General features: G+C 40.3%; 1 protein-coding gene across 3 annotated transcripts in view; it reads right to left on the reverse strand.

Annotated features, from left to right (window-relative positions):
- Positions 1 to 16,974, reverse strand: part of rb1cc1 (RB1-inducible coiled-coil 1) — a 181,044-nt gene that overhangs the window by 41,403 nt on the left and 122,667 nt on the right. For all 3 annotated transcript variants that reach the window (XM_063063561.1, XM_063063551.1, XM_063063544.1), the window contains exons 17-18: positions 11,693 to 11,948; positions 5,047 to 5,098 (exon numbers count right to left, since the gene is read on the reverse strand). In XM_063063561.1, the coding sequence (XP_062919631.1) occupies positions 5,047 to 5,098; positions 11,693 to 11,948 (308 nt within the window). The remainder of the gene's footprint in view (positions 1 to 5,046; positions 5,099 to 11,692; positions 11,949 to 16,974) is intronic.

Here is a 16,974-nt window from a genome sequence, read left to right on the forward strand (position 1 = left end):
TTCCAAGGATCTGATTTCATTTTGTTACCAATACAGTCACCTCATCCCCTCTGCCTACCTGCCTGTCCTTTTGATCTAAGGTGCATCGTTGGATGTTATGTTCCCAACTATGATCTTCTTTCAGCCATGACTCAGTGCTGCCCATGTCATACCTGCCAATCTCTAACTGGGTTACAAGATCATCTACCTTATTGCATATACTGCATACATTCAAATATAATACTTTCAATTCTGTATTCATCACCCTTTTTTTAATTTTGGCCCTCTGTCACGCTTTAACTTATGCCACTGACTACAAATCTGTCCTGTCTTCTGCATGTCCTTCCTCACAGTCTCATTGCACATTGCATCTACTTTTATGCAAACTGCTCATCACTGCAGTTCCCATCCCCCAGCCAAATTAATTTAAACTACCCCCAACCAATATAGCAAACTTGCCTGCAAAGATATTGGTGTACCTCAGGTTCAGATGTAACCTGTTCTTTTTGTACAGGTCATACCTTCCCTAGAATAGATCGCAATGATTCAGAAATCAGAAGCTCTGCATCCTTTACCAGTTCCTCAGACACTTATTCATCTGTACCATCATCGTATTCCTATCCTGACTAGGATGTGGCACTGGGAGTAATCCACAGGTTACTACCTTAGAGGTTATGCTCCTTATCCTCTTCCCCAACTCCATATACTGCTGCACAGGGTTTCTTGCCCCTTTCTAGCTATATCATTGTGCCAATGTGCACCATGACCCTTCCTCAAGTATATTCTGTAGCTGCTCTGAGACACCCTTGACCCTGGGAGTCAGCACACTATTCTGGCATCTCTTCTGCGGTCACAGAATCTCCTGCCTGTCTGTCTAACTAACTAACTATCGAGTCTCCTATCACCATCATTCTACCTGACTTTACCCTTCTCTCCCGAATCCCAAAGCCAGCCACGGTGCTACTGGCCTGGCTACTCCTGCTGTGCCCTGTCAGATCATCTCCTCCAGCAGCAAACTTGTTGCTGAGGGGAATGGTCACAGGGGACTAAATGCTGCTTACTTCCCTTACTTCTCCTGGTGGTCACCCATCTACTATCTGAAGCCTGCACTCTGGGTGTGACCACCTCAGTAAAAGTCTCCTCTATGAGGTTTCCAGCCTCTTGGATTGTCCAGAGTATGGTCGCGGATTATCACTCCGCGATCTCCAGCTCTGCAGACAAGTCCCAAAAGGTCCAGGTTGCTTTTTAAACGGCGCATAAAGTCCACAAGCAACTGGCTCCAACTCACTCCATGATCTCCTGCTCTGCAGATAAGCAATTAAACCCTTAATCATTCAAGGTATGATCCTACTAAGACTCTGGTTAACATCAGCAACATTTTCCTAATTTTGAACTTCAACCTCTTGCAGTGAAGGCCATTATTCCATTCCTTTCCAAACTGATTACCATTACCAAAATAGCATTTGCCACATCAAAGAGAAGGAATAAATTACTTTCCAAATGATGAATAGGAAGTGCTGGGAGTGACAGATCAGAAGAGACATAACAATCCACTTACATGCTACAGGTTCAGAAACTAATTAAGGAAGCTAATGGAATAGTGGTCTTTACATCCAGAAAACCTGAATACAAGTGAGCAACGTCTTGATGAAGGGTCTCAGCCTGAAACGTGACAGCTCATTTCCTTCTGTAGAAGCTGCCTGACCTGTTGAATTCTTTCAGCATTTTGTATTGAGCAGAAGTTATGCTAGTTATGAAAAGCTCTGGTAGACAATGCAAAAAGAAGTTTAAAAGAAGTTCTGAGAACCACATCTTACAGGAAAGATGTTGGCTCTAAAACAAATATAGCTTAGATAGACCAGAAAGATTCACGGACCCAAAGGGCAAAATTATAAACAGGAATCACAGAAACTTCAAAGTTCAAAGTAAATTTATTAAGGTATTTATGTCACCATATGCTATCCTGAGATTCATTTTCTTGCGGGCATTTACAGTAAATACTACGAAATACAATAGAATCAATGAAAAACTGCATACAAACATGAACAACCAATGTGCAAAAGGCAACAAATTGCGCAAACAGAAAGATAAATAAATAAATAAATAAATAAATATTGAATACATGAGTTGTAGAGTCCTTGAAAGTGGGTCCATAAGGTTGTGGAATCAGATCAGTGATGGAGTGAGTATGGTACAGGAGTCTGATGGTGAAGGGGTAATAACTATTCCTGGTCCTAGTGGTGTGGGACCCAAGACTCCTGTACCTCCATTCTGATGGGAGCAGCAAGAGAGCATGACCTAAATGGTGGGGGCCCCTGATAATAGATACTGTTTTCCTGCAGCATTTCTTGTAGTTGTGGTCAATGGTGGGAAGAGCTTTACCTGTGGTGGACTGGACTGAATACATAATTTTTTGTAGACTTTTCAGACTATTATGCAACCAGTCAGTATACATTCCAACTGGCATCTATAAAAGTTTATCAGAGTTTCAGATGACGTGCCAAATCTTCTTTCTAATGGCATGTGCTGGACCCAGAACAGATCTTCAGAAGTAATAACACTGATGAATTTAAAGTTGTTGAACTGCTCCACCTCTGATGTTCCTCTGGTTTCCTCCTTCTGTAGTCAACAACTAGCCCTTTAGTTTCGCTGATGTTGTGTGAGAGGTAGTTGTTGTTGTGGCAGCACCATTCAGCTAGATTTTCAATCTGCCTCCTATATGCTGATTAAGCTTTGCCAGCTTTGATTCAGCTAGGTGTCATTAGCAAACCTAAACATGGCATTAAAGCAGTACTTAGCCGCACGGTTATAAGTATAAAGAGTAGAGCAAAGGGAAGCACACATCTTTGTGCTATTAGTGATGGTAGAGGTGTGGCTAATCAGAACTGACTGATGTCTGTAAGTGAGGAAATAGAGGATTCAATTGCACAAAGGGGTTTTGAGGTCGAGGTTTTGGAGCTTATTGATTAGTTTCGAGGGGATGATGATGTTGAATGCAGAGCTGTAGTCAATGAAGAGCATTCTAATATATATATATATATATATATCTTCACTGTCCAGATGTTCCAGGGTTGAGTGAAGAGCCAGTGAAATGGCATCTGCTGTTGACCTGTTGTCACAGTAGGCAAATTGAAGCAAAAGTTCAAAGCACCAAATTGAAGATTAATAATGGATGGATGATTGCTACCCTTGTCGGCAATGCACCAATGCAAAAAAAAACAACAAATAAATAAGTCTGTTTAATCAACCCAACCCTTATCCCTTTTTACTATCTAACATTTATGGATTTTAGCATCAGCATAACATGAATGCCATACACTGGGATTTTTCAAGGTTTTCTCACAGCTATCGTTTCATCTTTGCTACATCACAATCCTCAGCTTAGCTTCAAACAGGTTTGTGAAGAAGCTTTGATTATACACATTACAAGAATTCAACAAGGTCTCTTTCTCCGAGAAATTAAAAATCAGTAGTAAATTCTTGCCAGTACCCATATATCTAGTGAATGAATAAACCAATCCTTGAGGTGAAAGGATCAACAAACGTGTAATTTCGAATGTTACTTCTGACTGGTAAAACAGTAGTGGAGAATATCAAAATGCTCTTTATTTTTCATATTTCTCATTGTAGCCATTTATTATTCTTAACAACCAAGGCTAAATTATTCACAAGATGACAGATGCATTTTTATATAATTAAGGCTTTTTTTGTGTAGTCTTTCCAAATAATAGTTCAGCACAGGAATTTTTTGTATTGTTTTCACACTGAAACCAAATTGAAATGCTCTTAAATACATAAAAAACTAAGCATGCTTTGTAAAAATGTATTCAACATGTCATTAATATATTTTAAAATTCCATGTATATTATATTGTTTAAGTTCATATGCTTATGCAGATAATGCGTAAAAGTATGATTCAAAAATCCCAAGTGCAATTTAATTACAGTACCATACTTACAATCAAAATGAACAGGAAAATGACAAACAGACTCTGAACTCTTTCCTCCTTTCTTTCTTTGAAGAACCTGGGATACATTTCACCTTGTCCTGGCAATCTTCAAAGATTTTAGACATAATTTGTTTTAAATTTTAATACTGGCCCTGAAGGCAAGGATAGAACCTTTCCTATTATCTCTATGTTAGAACTAATTTAGGATGGGTATGTACCAAAACTTTATAGTTTTGTATCCTACTCTGACATGATATGGGTAGCTAAAGGAATTAATCTTTTATTTGTGTGGTACTTTATGCTCTTCAGAAACTCCAAAGCTCTTCAAATTGACTTATAAACAAAATACTATGAACATATATGGCCAAGTTATGCAACCCAAAATGTGCACAGCAATTCAGTACTTCAAAATTAGACACCCCAGTCCTTTGGTCCTTTTTTTAAAAAAATATATTTGCTCCTTCAACCAATATTTAAGCATCAGCAAGTCTGGAAAATGCCTATTTTAACATCAATGCTTTATTTATTAATATCTTCCAATCATCTATCATTAGAAACAACAGCTCAAAGGGTCAGAAAATTAACAGAAATCCAGATTTCAAAGTTTTGTGCCCTCTAAGCTCCTGCAGCAGTACATGAATATAATTTTGGAGACACCAATTACAAGCAAAACAAATAGCTAGACTGCATATAAGTAAATGAAATACATGCTCAGTAAATTTGTCTTTGCTGATTGAGGTTGAATGATTAACCTGGACACGAGGAAAATAGTGTTTGAATCATAAATAGCATTATACAAGTGAATGGGTAGGAGGTATTCTCTCATTTTAAAGGTGGCTACGTCCTAGCATGGTCTCAGTACTGCAATACATTCAAGGATGACAGGCTCAAGAGAAGCAAGATTTAAAATCAAAACCATGTGATTCTAAGACAAAATACACTATGTTGGCACACAAGTCAGCTGAACACCAGAAGGACCAATTGTTTGAATTGTACTTTGTTCAGTGCCTTAATTGTATGCCATACATGCAAGACCCAAGTCATTCATATATAATGGATTAAGTATCTCCCTCCAGTGAACTTCATATTTTGTTTTAAAGATACAAACATGTACTTACTCTTTCTAAAATCATAATCCTATGTTTTTCCTCTGACATGTGGACGGTTTCACTGGAATAAAGTAAAGCGATAATTAGGGTCTTGAAAATGTATAAATATTTGTGTTCTCTGAACTAACAAATTTTAAGGAGCTCCACAGACCACTGCAATACATACAAATTTAAAGATAGCTGCAGACTCCTTCAATCCCATAAACATTGGTACATCTACCCTTTCATTAACAATGTTCAGAATCATAAACTAAGGTTAGTGTAGCAATAGAAGGGGAAAGAGGGAGGGAAAAAAATCCAGTAAGCAAGGATGAAAAAGAATTGGATCAAGGCTCCTCCTTACTGCCTGTTACGCCGCAGGCATTTAGGGCATCAATGAAGCTCTGGTGGTGCTCACGGCTTCATCGTGTCAGTAGCTTCCTCTCAGTTTTCACTAATGTCAGTCATCCAAGTCCCAGGTGGAAACTCGGGAATAGCATCGCACTCAGATGCAGAAAGATTGTTCATCGCTGTCTCTGTAACAATTTTGTTTTATCAGTCAGGGATGTTAGCCCTGAGCTGAACCCCTGAACCTGGAGGACCAGTGGACCACTTTTAGTCTGGTCTCTATCCTTTGATCTCTTTGGCCTACCAAGACCCAAAGCAAAAAGCCCTGAATGAAGCCAACATAGCTTTCCAGGTCATTGAGGTAGGGGGATGGGAACCAGAGTGCCAGAGCTGACAGCGTGGCTGGGGTGAAAATAAATGATGTTAAAAGTTCAAGCAAAGCCGCAAATAGAAAGTTTGTGAGTGGTGGTAAAAATCTTCTGAGGTGTATATATTTCAATGCTAGGAGTATTGCAGGGAAGGTGGACGAGTTGAGGGCGTGGATTGACACGTGGAATTATGACGTTATAGCAATTAGTGAAACTTGGCTACAGGAAGGGCAGGACTGGCAGCTTAATATTCCAGGGTTCCGATGTTTCAGATGTGATAGAGGCAGAGGAGTGAAAGGTGTGGGGGCGGGGTAGCATTGCTTGTTAGGGAAAATATTACAGCAGTGCTCAGGCAGGACAGATTAGAGGGCTTGTCTACTGAGTCCTTATGGGTGGAGCTCAGAAATAGGAGAGGTATGGCCACATTAGTGGGGTTGTATTATAGACCACCCAATAGTCAGCAAGAATTGGAGGAGCAAATCTGCAGCGAGATAACAGGCAACTGCAGGAAACAAAGTTGTGGTGGTAGGGGATTTTAATTTTCCATATATTGATTGGGACTCCCATACTGTTAGGGGTCTACATGGTTTAGAGTTTGTAAAATGTGTTCAGGAAAGTTTTCTAAATCAATATATAGAGGGACCAACTAGAGGGGATGCAATATTGGATCTCATGTTAGGAAACGAGTTAGGACAAGTGACAGAAGTGTGTGTAAGGAAGCACTTTGGTTCCAGTGATCATAATACCATTAGTTTCAACTTGAACATGGACAAGGATAGATCTGGTCCTAGAGTTGAGGTTCTGAACTGGAAGAAGGCCAAATTTGAAGAAATGAGAAAGGATCTAAAAAGCGTGGATTGAGACAGGTGTTCTCTGGCAAGGATGTGATTGGTAATTGGGAAACCTTCAAAGGAGAAATTTTGAGAGTGCAGAGCTTGTATGTTCCTGTCAGGATTAAAGGCAAAGTGAATAGGAATAAGGAACCTTGGTTCTCAAGGGATATTGCAACTCTGATAAAGAAGAAGAGAGAGTTGTATGACATGTATAGGAAACAGGGAGTAAATAAGGTGCTTGAGGAGTACAAAAAGTGCAAGAAAATACTTAAGAAATCAGGGGGATAAAAGAAGACATGAGGTTGCCTTGGCAGTCAAAGTGAAGGATAATCCAAAGAGCTTTTACGGGTATATTAAGAGTAAAAGGATTGTAAGGGATAAAATTGGTCCTCTTGAAGATCAGAGTGGTCGGCTATGTGCGGAACCAAAAGAAAAGGGGGAGATCTTAAATGGGTTTTTTGCGTCTGTATTTACTAAGGAAACTGGCATGAAGTCTATGGAATTAAGGGAAACAAGTAGTGAGATCATGGAAACTGTACAGATTGAAAAGGAGGAGGTGCTTGCTGTCTTGAGGCAAATTAAAGTAGATAAATCCCCAGGACCTGACTGGGTATTCCCTCGGACCTTGAAGGAGATTAGTGTTGAAATTGCAGGGGTCCTGGCAGATATATTTAAAATGTCGGTGTCTACAGGTGAGGTGCCGGAGGATTGGAGTTCCGTCATGTTGTTCCGTCGTTTAAAAAACGATCGAAAAGTAATCCGGGAAATTATAGGCCGGTAAATTTGACGTCGGTAGTGGGTAAGTTATTGGAGGGAGTACTAAGAGACAGAATCTACAAGCATTTGGATAGACAGGGACTTATTAGGGGAAAGTCAACATGGCTTTGTGCGTGGTAGGTCACGTTTGACCAATCTATTGGAGTTTTTCGAGGAGGTTACCAGGAAAGTGGATGAAGGGAAGGCAGTGGATGTTGTCTACATGGACTTCAGTAAGGCCTTTGACAAGGTCCCGCATGGGAGGTTAGTTAGGAAAAATCAGTCGCTAGGTGTACATGGAGAAGTGGTAAACTGGATTAGACATTGGCTCAATGGAAGAAGCCAAAGAGTGGTAGTAGAGAATTGCTTCTCAGAGTGGAGGCCTGTGACTAGTGGTGTGCCACAGGGATCAGTGCTGGGTCCATTGTTATTTGTCATCTATATCAATGATCTGGATGATAATGTGGTAAATTGGATCAGCAAATGTGCTGATGATACAAAGATTGGAGGTGTAGTGGACAGTGAGGAAGGTTTTCAGAGCCTGCACAGGGACTTGGACCAGCTGGAAAAATGGGCTGAAAAATGGCAGATGGTGTTTAATACAGACAAGTGCGAGGTATTGCACGTTGGAAGGATAAAGCAAGGTAGAACATACAGGGTAAATGGTAAGGCACTGAGGAGTGCAGTAGAACAGAGGGATCTGGGAATACAGATACAAAATTCCCTAAAAGTGGCATCACAGGTAGATAGGATCGTAAAGAGAGCTTTTGGTACATTGGCCTTTATTAATCAAAGTATTGAGTATAAGAGCTGGAATGTTATGATGAGGTTGTATAAGGCATTGGTGAGGCCGAATCTGGAGTATTGTGTTCAGTTTTGGCCTCTAAATTACAGGAAGGATATTAATAAGGTTGAAAGAGTACAGAGAAGGTTTACAAGGATGTTGCTGGGACTTGAGAAACTAATTTCAGTTACAGAAGAAGGTTGAATAGGTTAGGACTTTATTCCCTGGAGCGTAGAAGAATGAGGGGAGATTTGATAGAGGTATATAAAATTATGATAGGTATAGATAGAGTGAATGCAAGCAGACTTTTTCCACTGAGGCAAGGGGAGAAAAAAACCAGAGGACATGGGTTAAGGGTGAGGGGGGAAAAGTTTAAAGGGAACATTAGGGGGAGCTTCTTCACACAGAGAATGGTGGGAGTATGGAATGAGCTGCCAGACGGGGTGATAAATGCGGCTTCTTTTTTAACATTTAAGAATAAATTGGACAGATACATGGATGGGAGGTGTATGGAGGGATATGGTCCGTGTGCAGGTCAGAGGGACTAGGCAGAAAATAGTTCGGCACAGCCACGAAGGGCTAAAAGGCCTGTTTCTGTGCTGCAGTTTTTCTATGGTTTCTATGGTAAGCCTCCAAACCCTACAATGCTTTGGTCCTCTTGGAGAGGAACAAGACTCAGATGGGTAAAAAAAAGAATAGATTTAAAACAAAGAGTAAAAAAGAAATAAGCTCATTTAGCAGTCTGTTTCATTATGACTAGTGAGTAGAAAAAATAAACAGCTTATAGAGAGTATAGTGCATCAAAGAACAAAGTCAATCAAAGAATCAAAGAAACAAAAATAGGAAAAAAGCTATAACAGAAGATGATGCATCCAAATATATTGGCTTAAAAATGGATGACATAATGAGCCAGAAATATTCAAATATTTGACCTAATATATGTAAGGAGATATAATTGTATTGTGACCATAGATGGGAATTTCATATGCCAGGAACCTTGACATTTAGGAAGCATATACTGATTAGTTCTGCTAATAAAGGATTATAAAGGTAGTAATTAGGAATAATTTTAGTACAGTAGGACAGAATGAATCCATATGATTAGAAACACAAATGATAAACCTAAAGCTAAATTAAAAGAAAAATTTAGGTAAATTGGAATTGCACTAAAATAGAGCAGAACGTTTGAAGACTACAAAACATTCCAAACCTATGCAGAACTAGGCAAGAATAATTGTGGTCCCAACTGACATAAGGGCAGGAAAAACTATAATTGAGAATAAAGAAATGGCCTGGGCATTAAATAGTTTATAATTGGGGAGTATGCCTTATGAGTAGGTTGAGTGAACTCGGCCTTTTCTCCTTGGAGCAGCGTAGGATGAGAGGTGAAGGTGTATAAGATGATGACAGACATTGATCATGTGGATAGAGGCTTTTTCCTCAGGGCTGAAATAGCTAACACAAGAGGACACCGTTTTAAGGTGCTTGGAAGCAGGTACAGAGGAGATGTCAGGAGCAAGTTGTTTTTTTTTTACATATATAAAAACGCAGAGTGTGGTGAGTGCGTGGAATGGGCTGCCGGCAACGGTGGTGGAGGCAGATACAATAGGATCTTTTAAGAGACTCCTGGATAGGTACATGGAGCTTGGAAAAATAGAGGGCTATGGATAATTTCTAAAGTAAGTACATGTTCATCATAGCATTGTGGGCCGAAGGGCCTGTATTGTGCTGTAGGTTTTTTATGTTTCTATTATTTTCAATGCTGAAATGGAATCTTCTAACAATAGCAAAGAACATAAAATCATTAATATCATGTAATATATTCTCCAGCACTTTCTAACAAGTAAAATGACTCAAGTCACTTGGACTGATAGATCTGGCTATTGGGATTGTGGAAGCAATTGCATTGACTTTCTAACTTATGCCTATTGTCAAAAGGGTCAGAAAGTACAAAACATGACACTGTACTTAGAAAAGGAAAGAAACAACAGCCTATTGCAGACTGGTTAGCCTAACATTTTTCTCTGCAGAATTAAATGTGTGACAGTACTCCTACAAAATAATACTATTTAATTACAAAATGTTTGATAAATTAAAAGCTTTTTGATACAACCAGCAGGGCAGATGGTGGGAAGGGAGTGAAAACAGTGAATTTAATAGTAAACACAAGCCTGTAAATGCCAGAAATCTAAAGCAACACACAACATGCTGGAGGAACTCAGCAAACCAAGCAGCATCTATGGTAATGAATAGCTTTTCAAAAGACATTTGATACAATAACCATTAACATGGTATCCTATACAATGTTTATGGGATTGAAGTTAGCATGGACAGAAGGTTGGTTAAAGAACAGAAGATCAGTGAATAAATATGCTGTTCCAAGGTTAAATATTAATATTGTTGTACAATAGGAAAAACTACAGGGAATTCAGTTAGTCACAATTTTAATTTATGACCAAGATGAAAAGACTATTCTCAGCTACTGGCAGAACTTTAAATGCTTCTAGAAACTTATTCAGATCCTGTTAAAAGTAGTTTGTTCCACCTGTTGACAATTCCCTAACTTCTCACCTTTAAAAGGACAAGAAAATTAATGAAAATTTCTTAATCTGAACTAGGAACTAAATAGCACCCTAAAGAGTTCATTATTCAGTGTAACCAAGTATATAGGAATTCTAAGTACCAGAAATTCAAATTCCTCTGAAAACTCGAAGTTATCATGATTCCTTTACACATTCAAAGAGCTTTACAGTTTCTGGAGGTGATAGAGGTTCTTCTGAGTTGTATTTATTTACTTAGAGATGCAGCACATTACAGATCTTTCTAGTCCAACAAGCGCATGCCCAGCAACCCACCTATTTAAAATTTGTCTAATCACAGGACAATTTACAGTGACCAATTAACCTACTAACCATATGTCTCTGGACTGTGGGAGGAAACTAGAGCGCTCAGACTAAACACACACTGATCGTACAATGTACAAAAAGACACTTCTGGTCATCAACATAGGCAAGATAAATGCTTTTTAACAAGTTGAATTGAATAACGGAAAATTACTATCAAGAATCTTTTCAAAGGTTTTATTTTCTCAGGAGCTACCATATACCTGAACTAAAACATTAAGAACAGGACATAATTAGATCTCAAAACACTAAATATCACTTTATTTGTTTGGAGGCTCTTGCTTATGAGTTTATTCCTGGGTGAGTTGTAAAAAGGTATTCCCCTGTTATGGAGAAGTAATTCGATTCCTGTAAATCATAAAAATTAGTTCTCTATTTTAATTATAAGTAAAGGAATTTGTAGCAGTAATCTCCACATGAGATGAAAAAAGTTTGGAATTAGTATTGGTTTATTATTGTCACGTACCAAAATACAGTGAAAAATTTGGCATGCAAACAGTTCATACAGATCTAATCATTACACAGTGCATTGAGGACAACAAGGTAAAATGATGACAATGCAGAATAAAGTGTAACAGCTATAGAGAAAGTACACTGCCGGTTTGCAAAAAAGATCAAGATCATAACCTATCAAGGTTATGAGGTCAAGAATCCAAGATGACTGGTTTTCTGATGGCTACTTACTGTACAGTCATGGTGCTTGCCTCCATTGCAGAGTCAATTCTTCCATCATCCCCAACTGTAGTAACAGATGCTAATCTTTCCGAATCAAATGGCACATCAGACCCAGAAGTAGTAGACATCTCTGCACCAGGTGGTCCAGGTGATGAAAAGCCAGAGCACACCAGTACATTACTTCGTAAGCGATTGAATTCTTCATCAAGTTTTTTCTTTTCTTGTAACAAAGTGGCTCTGTCTGCAGAGAGGGTTTCTATCAAAACTAAAAAAAAATACTTTATGCAGGACATTCCAAAAAAAATTTGAATATGACAGTTAATGTAACTTTAATCTGTTACGATTATAAAATGGCTTATATGGAAAAAGGATCATATGCATTCCCGACGCAAATGACGAATAAACTCTTCTCGGGCTTCCAGCTGGTACAGGTATCGGTTTTAAGTGATGATTCAATGACAAGCTCTGCCATTTTCATCAGGGATTTCTGATGAAGATGGCATTGTTTGTCATTGAAACATCTGTTAAAACTAATACCCGTACCTAGCTGGAAGCCCAAGAACAGTTGTATTGTTAAAATCAGTCAGTTTTTACACCATGGCTCTTTTATTGAATGAAAGTGTGCAGACAACCGCATTATATTTGGATGTTTATGAAACACAAAATAAATCAAATAATTAAAATCATTCAATTTATAACACTATTTATGAATATCTCTTCAAGAATCCCAAAACTGGATGCAACTTACTAATCAGGCTCTACCCATAAGGTAATATAAGCAGCAGCAGATTTCTCTTTGTACTTTGCAGGCAATGAATGAGTAACAGGTGGATAGGCTCTTAAGTCAATAAAAGTCAAATTTATTTGCCTGAATACTAATTGGTAACCAAGGTGGAAAAGAAAAAGACAATTAAAAAGTTTGATTAAAATGTAGTAATCTCACAGCATATTTAAATTGGACTCTCAAAGCAAACAGTGTGAAAATTATTTTTATTCTGTGGGAATACAGGTTTACAAATCCAAAGGTTGCTTCCACCTCTAAATTCCAACAGCATTCTTAAGATATCTGGCACATTGATTTGAAATGTGTGCAGAATGCATTGATACATTTCAGTATATTGATTTACATCAATGTACTGAAATATATATTTAACAATATGAAATTTACAACTTCTGGATCTTTTGTTCCAAAGAGTTTGTTTCAAATGAATGAACAAGGGGCATAGATATGCAAAGTACTAATCAAGTCAGATTGCTAATTCAACATATTTTCATTTATAAATCGTTGTGTCACATTCAGATTCAACAGTCCTTTATAAATATTGTATTGGGTCTTCAGATACATAAGTTTGGATCATGGAAATTACAGAGCAACACACCCAAAATATAGGAGGAACTCAGCAGTCAGGCCACGTCTATGGAAATGAATAAACAATCAGTGCCTCGGGCCGAGACCCTTTTTCAGGACTGGGAAGGAAGGAGAAGATACCAGAATAAGGTGGTGGGGGAAGAGGGGAAGGAGGATAAGCGAAAAGCTGATAGGTGAAGCCAGGTGGGTGGTTGAGCAAGATAAAGAGCTAGGAGATAAGTGGAAAAGGAAAAGGGTCAGAGAAAAAGGAATCTGATGGAAGCGAGTGGATCATGGGAGAAAGGGAAGAGGTGGCACCAGGGGGAGGTGATGAGCAGGTAAGAAGAGGAGATTAGAGGCCAGAGTGGAAAAATGAAGAGGACGGAAAGGGGAAAGGGAAAAAAATACTGAAAGTTAGAGAAATCAAAGTTCATGCCATCAGGATTGGAGGCTATGTACCAACATTTTGGAACTGGAATGGGGATAGGAATTGAAATGGTTGGCCACTGGGAAATTGTGATTTTTACAGATGGAGCTGAGATGCTCAACAAAGCAGTTCCTCAATGTATGTCGGGTTTCACCAATGTAGATGAGGCTACACTGGGAGAACCTGAACGAAGGTGAGGGAGGTGGTGAATGGGCATGTGTAGCATTTCTGATGCTTGCAAGCATATGTGCCAGGGTGAAGGTTAGTAGGAAGGGATAAGTGGACAAGGGAATCACACAGAGTGATGCATGCAAAAAGTGGAGAGTGGAGGAGGGATGTAAAGATGTGTTTGGTGGTAGGATCTAATTGAAAGTGGCAGAAGTTGCGGAGAATGAAGCGTTGGTTGTTGAGGCTCACTGGTTGGTCAATGGGGACAAGAGGAATTCTATCCCTGTTAGAAGACAGGAGGAGAATGGGTGAGTGAGGATATCCAGAAAATGAAGGAAACATGGGTGAGGGCAGCATTAACAGGGGAGGAAGAGAAACTCCATTCTTTGAAGGAGGACACCTTTGACTCCTGGAAAGCCTCTTCCTGGGAACAGATGCAGTAGAAGTGACGGAACTGAATGGTATTTTTTACAGGGGACAAGGTGGGAGCAGGTATAGCCGTTAGCCATGGGAATTGGTGTATTCATGAAAGGTATCGGTGGACAGTGTGTCTCCAGTGATGGAGACAGAAATCAATAAAGGGGTCAGAAATGGATCAAGTGATTTTAAGAGTGCCTGCCCTTATACCTGCCAATGCACTTCCTTCCTTATCTCCATTCACAGCCCCAAACATTCCTTCCAGGTGAGGCAATACTTCACCTGTTGGGATCATCTACTGTTTTTGGTGCTCCCAGTATGGCTTCCTCTATATTGGTGAGACCCAGTGTAGTTGGGGGTGGGGGTGGGGGCGGGGGCAGCTTCTCTGTTGAGCACCTCAGCTCCATACACAAAAAGCTGAATTTCCTGGTGTTCAATCATTTCAATTCCTATTCCCATTCCTGTTCTGACATGTCGGTCCACGGTCTCCTCTTCTGCTATGGTGAGGCTTCTCTCAGGTTGGAGGAGGAACACCACACATTCTGTCTAGGTAGCCTCCAACCTGATGGCATGAATGTCAATTTCTCCAACTTCTAGTAATTTTTTCCCCCTCTCCATTTCCCCACTCTGGCTTCTCATCTCCCTTCTCACCTGCTTATCACCTCCCCTTGGTGTCCCTCCTTCTTCCCTTTCTCCCATGGTCCACTCTCTTCTTCTAGATTCCTTCTTCTCCATTCCTTTGCCTTTTCCACTCATCTCCCAGCTCTTTACCTTATCTCCCTTCATCACCCACCTGGTTTCATCCATCACCTTCCAGCTTGTCCTCCCCCACCTTCTTAATTTGGCACCTTCCCACTTCCATTCCAATCCTGATTAAGTGTTTCATCCTGAAACATCAACTGCTTATTCATTTCCATAGATGCTGCCTGACCTGCTGATTTCCTCCAGCATTTTGCATGTGTTCATCTGGATTTCCAGCATCTGCAGGATCTCGTGTCATTGGGGAAAGGCAAATTATGAGGCTATAAGGCTAGAACTTGCGGGTGTGAATTGGGATGATGTTTTTGCAGGGAAATGTATTATGGACATGTGGTCGATGTTTAGAGATCTCTTGCGGGATGTAAAGGATAAATTTGTCCCAGTGAGGAAGATAAAGAATAGTAGGGTGAAGGAACCATGAGTGACAAGTGAGATGGAAAATCTAGTCAGGTGGAAGAAGGCAGCATACATGAGGTTTAGGAAGCAAGGATCAGATGGGTCTATTGAGCAATATAGGGAAGCAAGAAAGGAGCTTAAGAAGGGGCTGAGAAGAGCAAGAAGGGGGCATGAGAAGGCCTTGGTGAGTAGGGTAAAGGAAAACCCCAAGGCATTCTACAATTATGTGAAAAAAAAAGGATGACAAGAGTGAAGGTAGGACCGATTAGAGATAAAGGTGGGAAGATGTGCCTGGAGGCTGTGGAAGTGAGCGAGGTCCTCAATGAATACTTCTCTTCGGTATTCACCAATGAGAGGGAACTTGATGATGGTGAGGACAATATGAGTGAAGTTGATGTTCTGGAGCATGTTGATATTAAGGGAGAGGAGGTGTTGGGAGTTGTTAAAATACATTAGGACAGATAAGTCCCCGGGGCCTGATGGAATATTCCCCAGGCTGCTCCACGAGGCGAGAGATGAGATTGCTGAGCCTCTGGCTAGGATCTTTATGTCCTCGTTGTCTACGGGAATGGTACCGGAGGATTGGAGGGAGGCGAATGTTGTTCCCTTGTTCAAAAAAGGTAGTAGGGATAGTCCGGGTAATTATAGACCAGTGAGCCTTACGTCTGTGGTGGGAAAGCTGTTGGAAAAGATTCTTAGAGCTAGGATCTATAGGCATTTAGAGAATCATGGTCTGATCAGGGACAGTCAGCATGGCTTTGTGAAGGGCAGATCGTGTCTAACAAGCCTGATAGAGTTCTTTGAGGAGGTGACCAGGCATATAGATGAGGGTAGTGCAGTGGATGTGATCTATATGGATTTTAATAAGGCATTTGACAAGGTTCCACATGGTAGGCTTATTCAGAAAGTTAGAAGGCATGGGATCCAGGGAAGTTTGGCCAGGTGGATTCAGAATTGGCTTGCCTGCAGAAGGCAGAGGGTGGTGGTGGAGGGAGTACATTCAGATTGGAGGATTGTGACTAGTGGTGTCCCACAAGGACCTGTTCTGGGACCTCTACTTTTCGTGATTTTTATTAACGACCTGGATGTAGGGGTAGAAGGGTGGGTTGGCAAGTTTGCAGACGACAGAAAGGTTGGTGGTGTTGTAGATAGTGCAGAGAATTGTCTAAGATTGCAGAGAGACATTGATAGGATGCAGAAGTTGGCTGAGAAGTGGCAGATGGAGTTCAACCCGGAGAAGTGTGAGGTGGTACACTTTGGAAGGACAAACTCCAAGGCAGAGTACAAAGTAAATAGCATACTTGGTAGTGTGGAGGAGCAGAGGGATCTCGGGGTACATGTCCACAGATCCCTGAAAGTTGCCTCACAGGTGGATAGGGTAGTTAAGAAAGCTTATGGGGTGTTAGCTTTCATAAGTCGAGGGATAGAGTTTAAGAGTCGCGATGTAATGATGCAGCTCTATAAAACTCTGGTTAGGCCACACTTGGCGTACTGTGTCCAGTTCTGGTCACCTCACTATAGGAAGGATGTGGAAGCATTGGAAAAGGTACAGAGGAGATTTACCAGGATGCTGCCTGGTTTAGAAAGTATGCATATTATCAGAGATTAAGGGAGCTAGGGCTTTACTCTTTGGAGAGAAGGAGGATGAGAGGAGACATGATAGAGGTGTACAAGATAATAAGAGGAATAGATAGAGTGGATAGCCAGCGCCTCTTCCCCAGGGCACCACTGCTCAATACAAGAGGACACGGCTTTAAGGTAAGGGGTGGGAAGTTC

This window comes from Mobula hypostoma, chromosome 1 (genome assembly GCF_963921235.1).
Source record: "Mobula hypostoma chromosome 1, sMobHyp1.1, whole genome shotgun sequence".
In the NCBI taxonomy this organism is placed as follows: Eukaryota; Metazoa; Chordata; class Chondrichthyes; order Myliobatiformes; family Myliobatidae; genus Mobula; species Mobula hypostoma.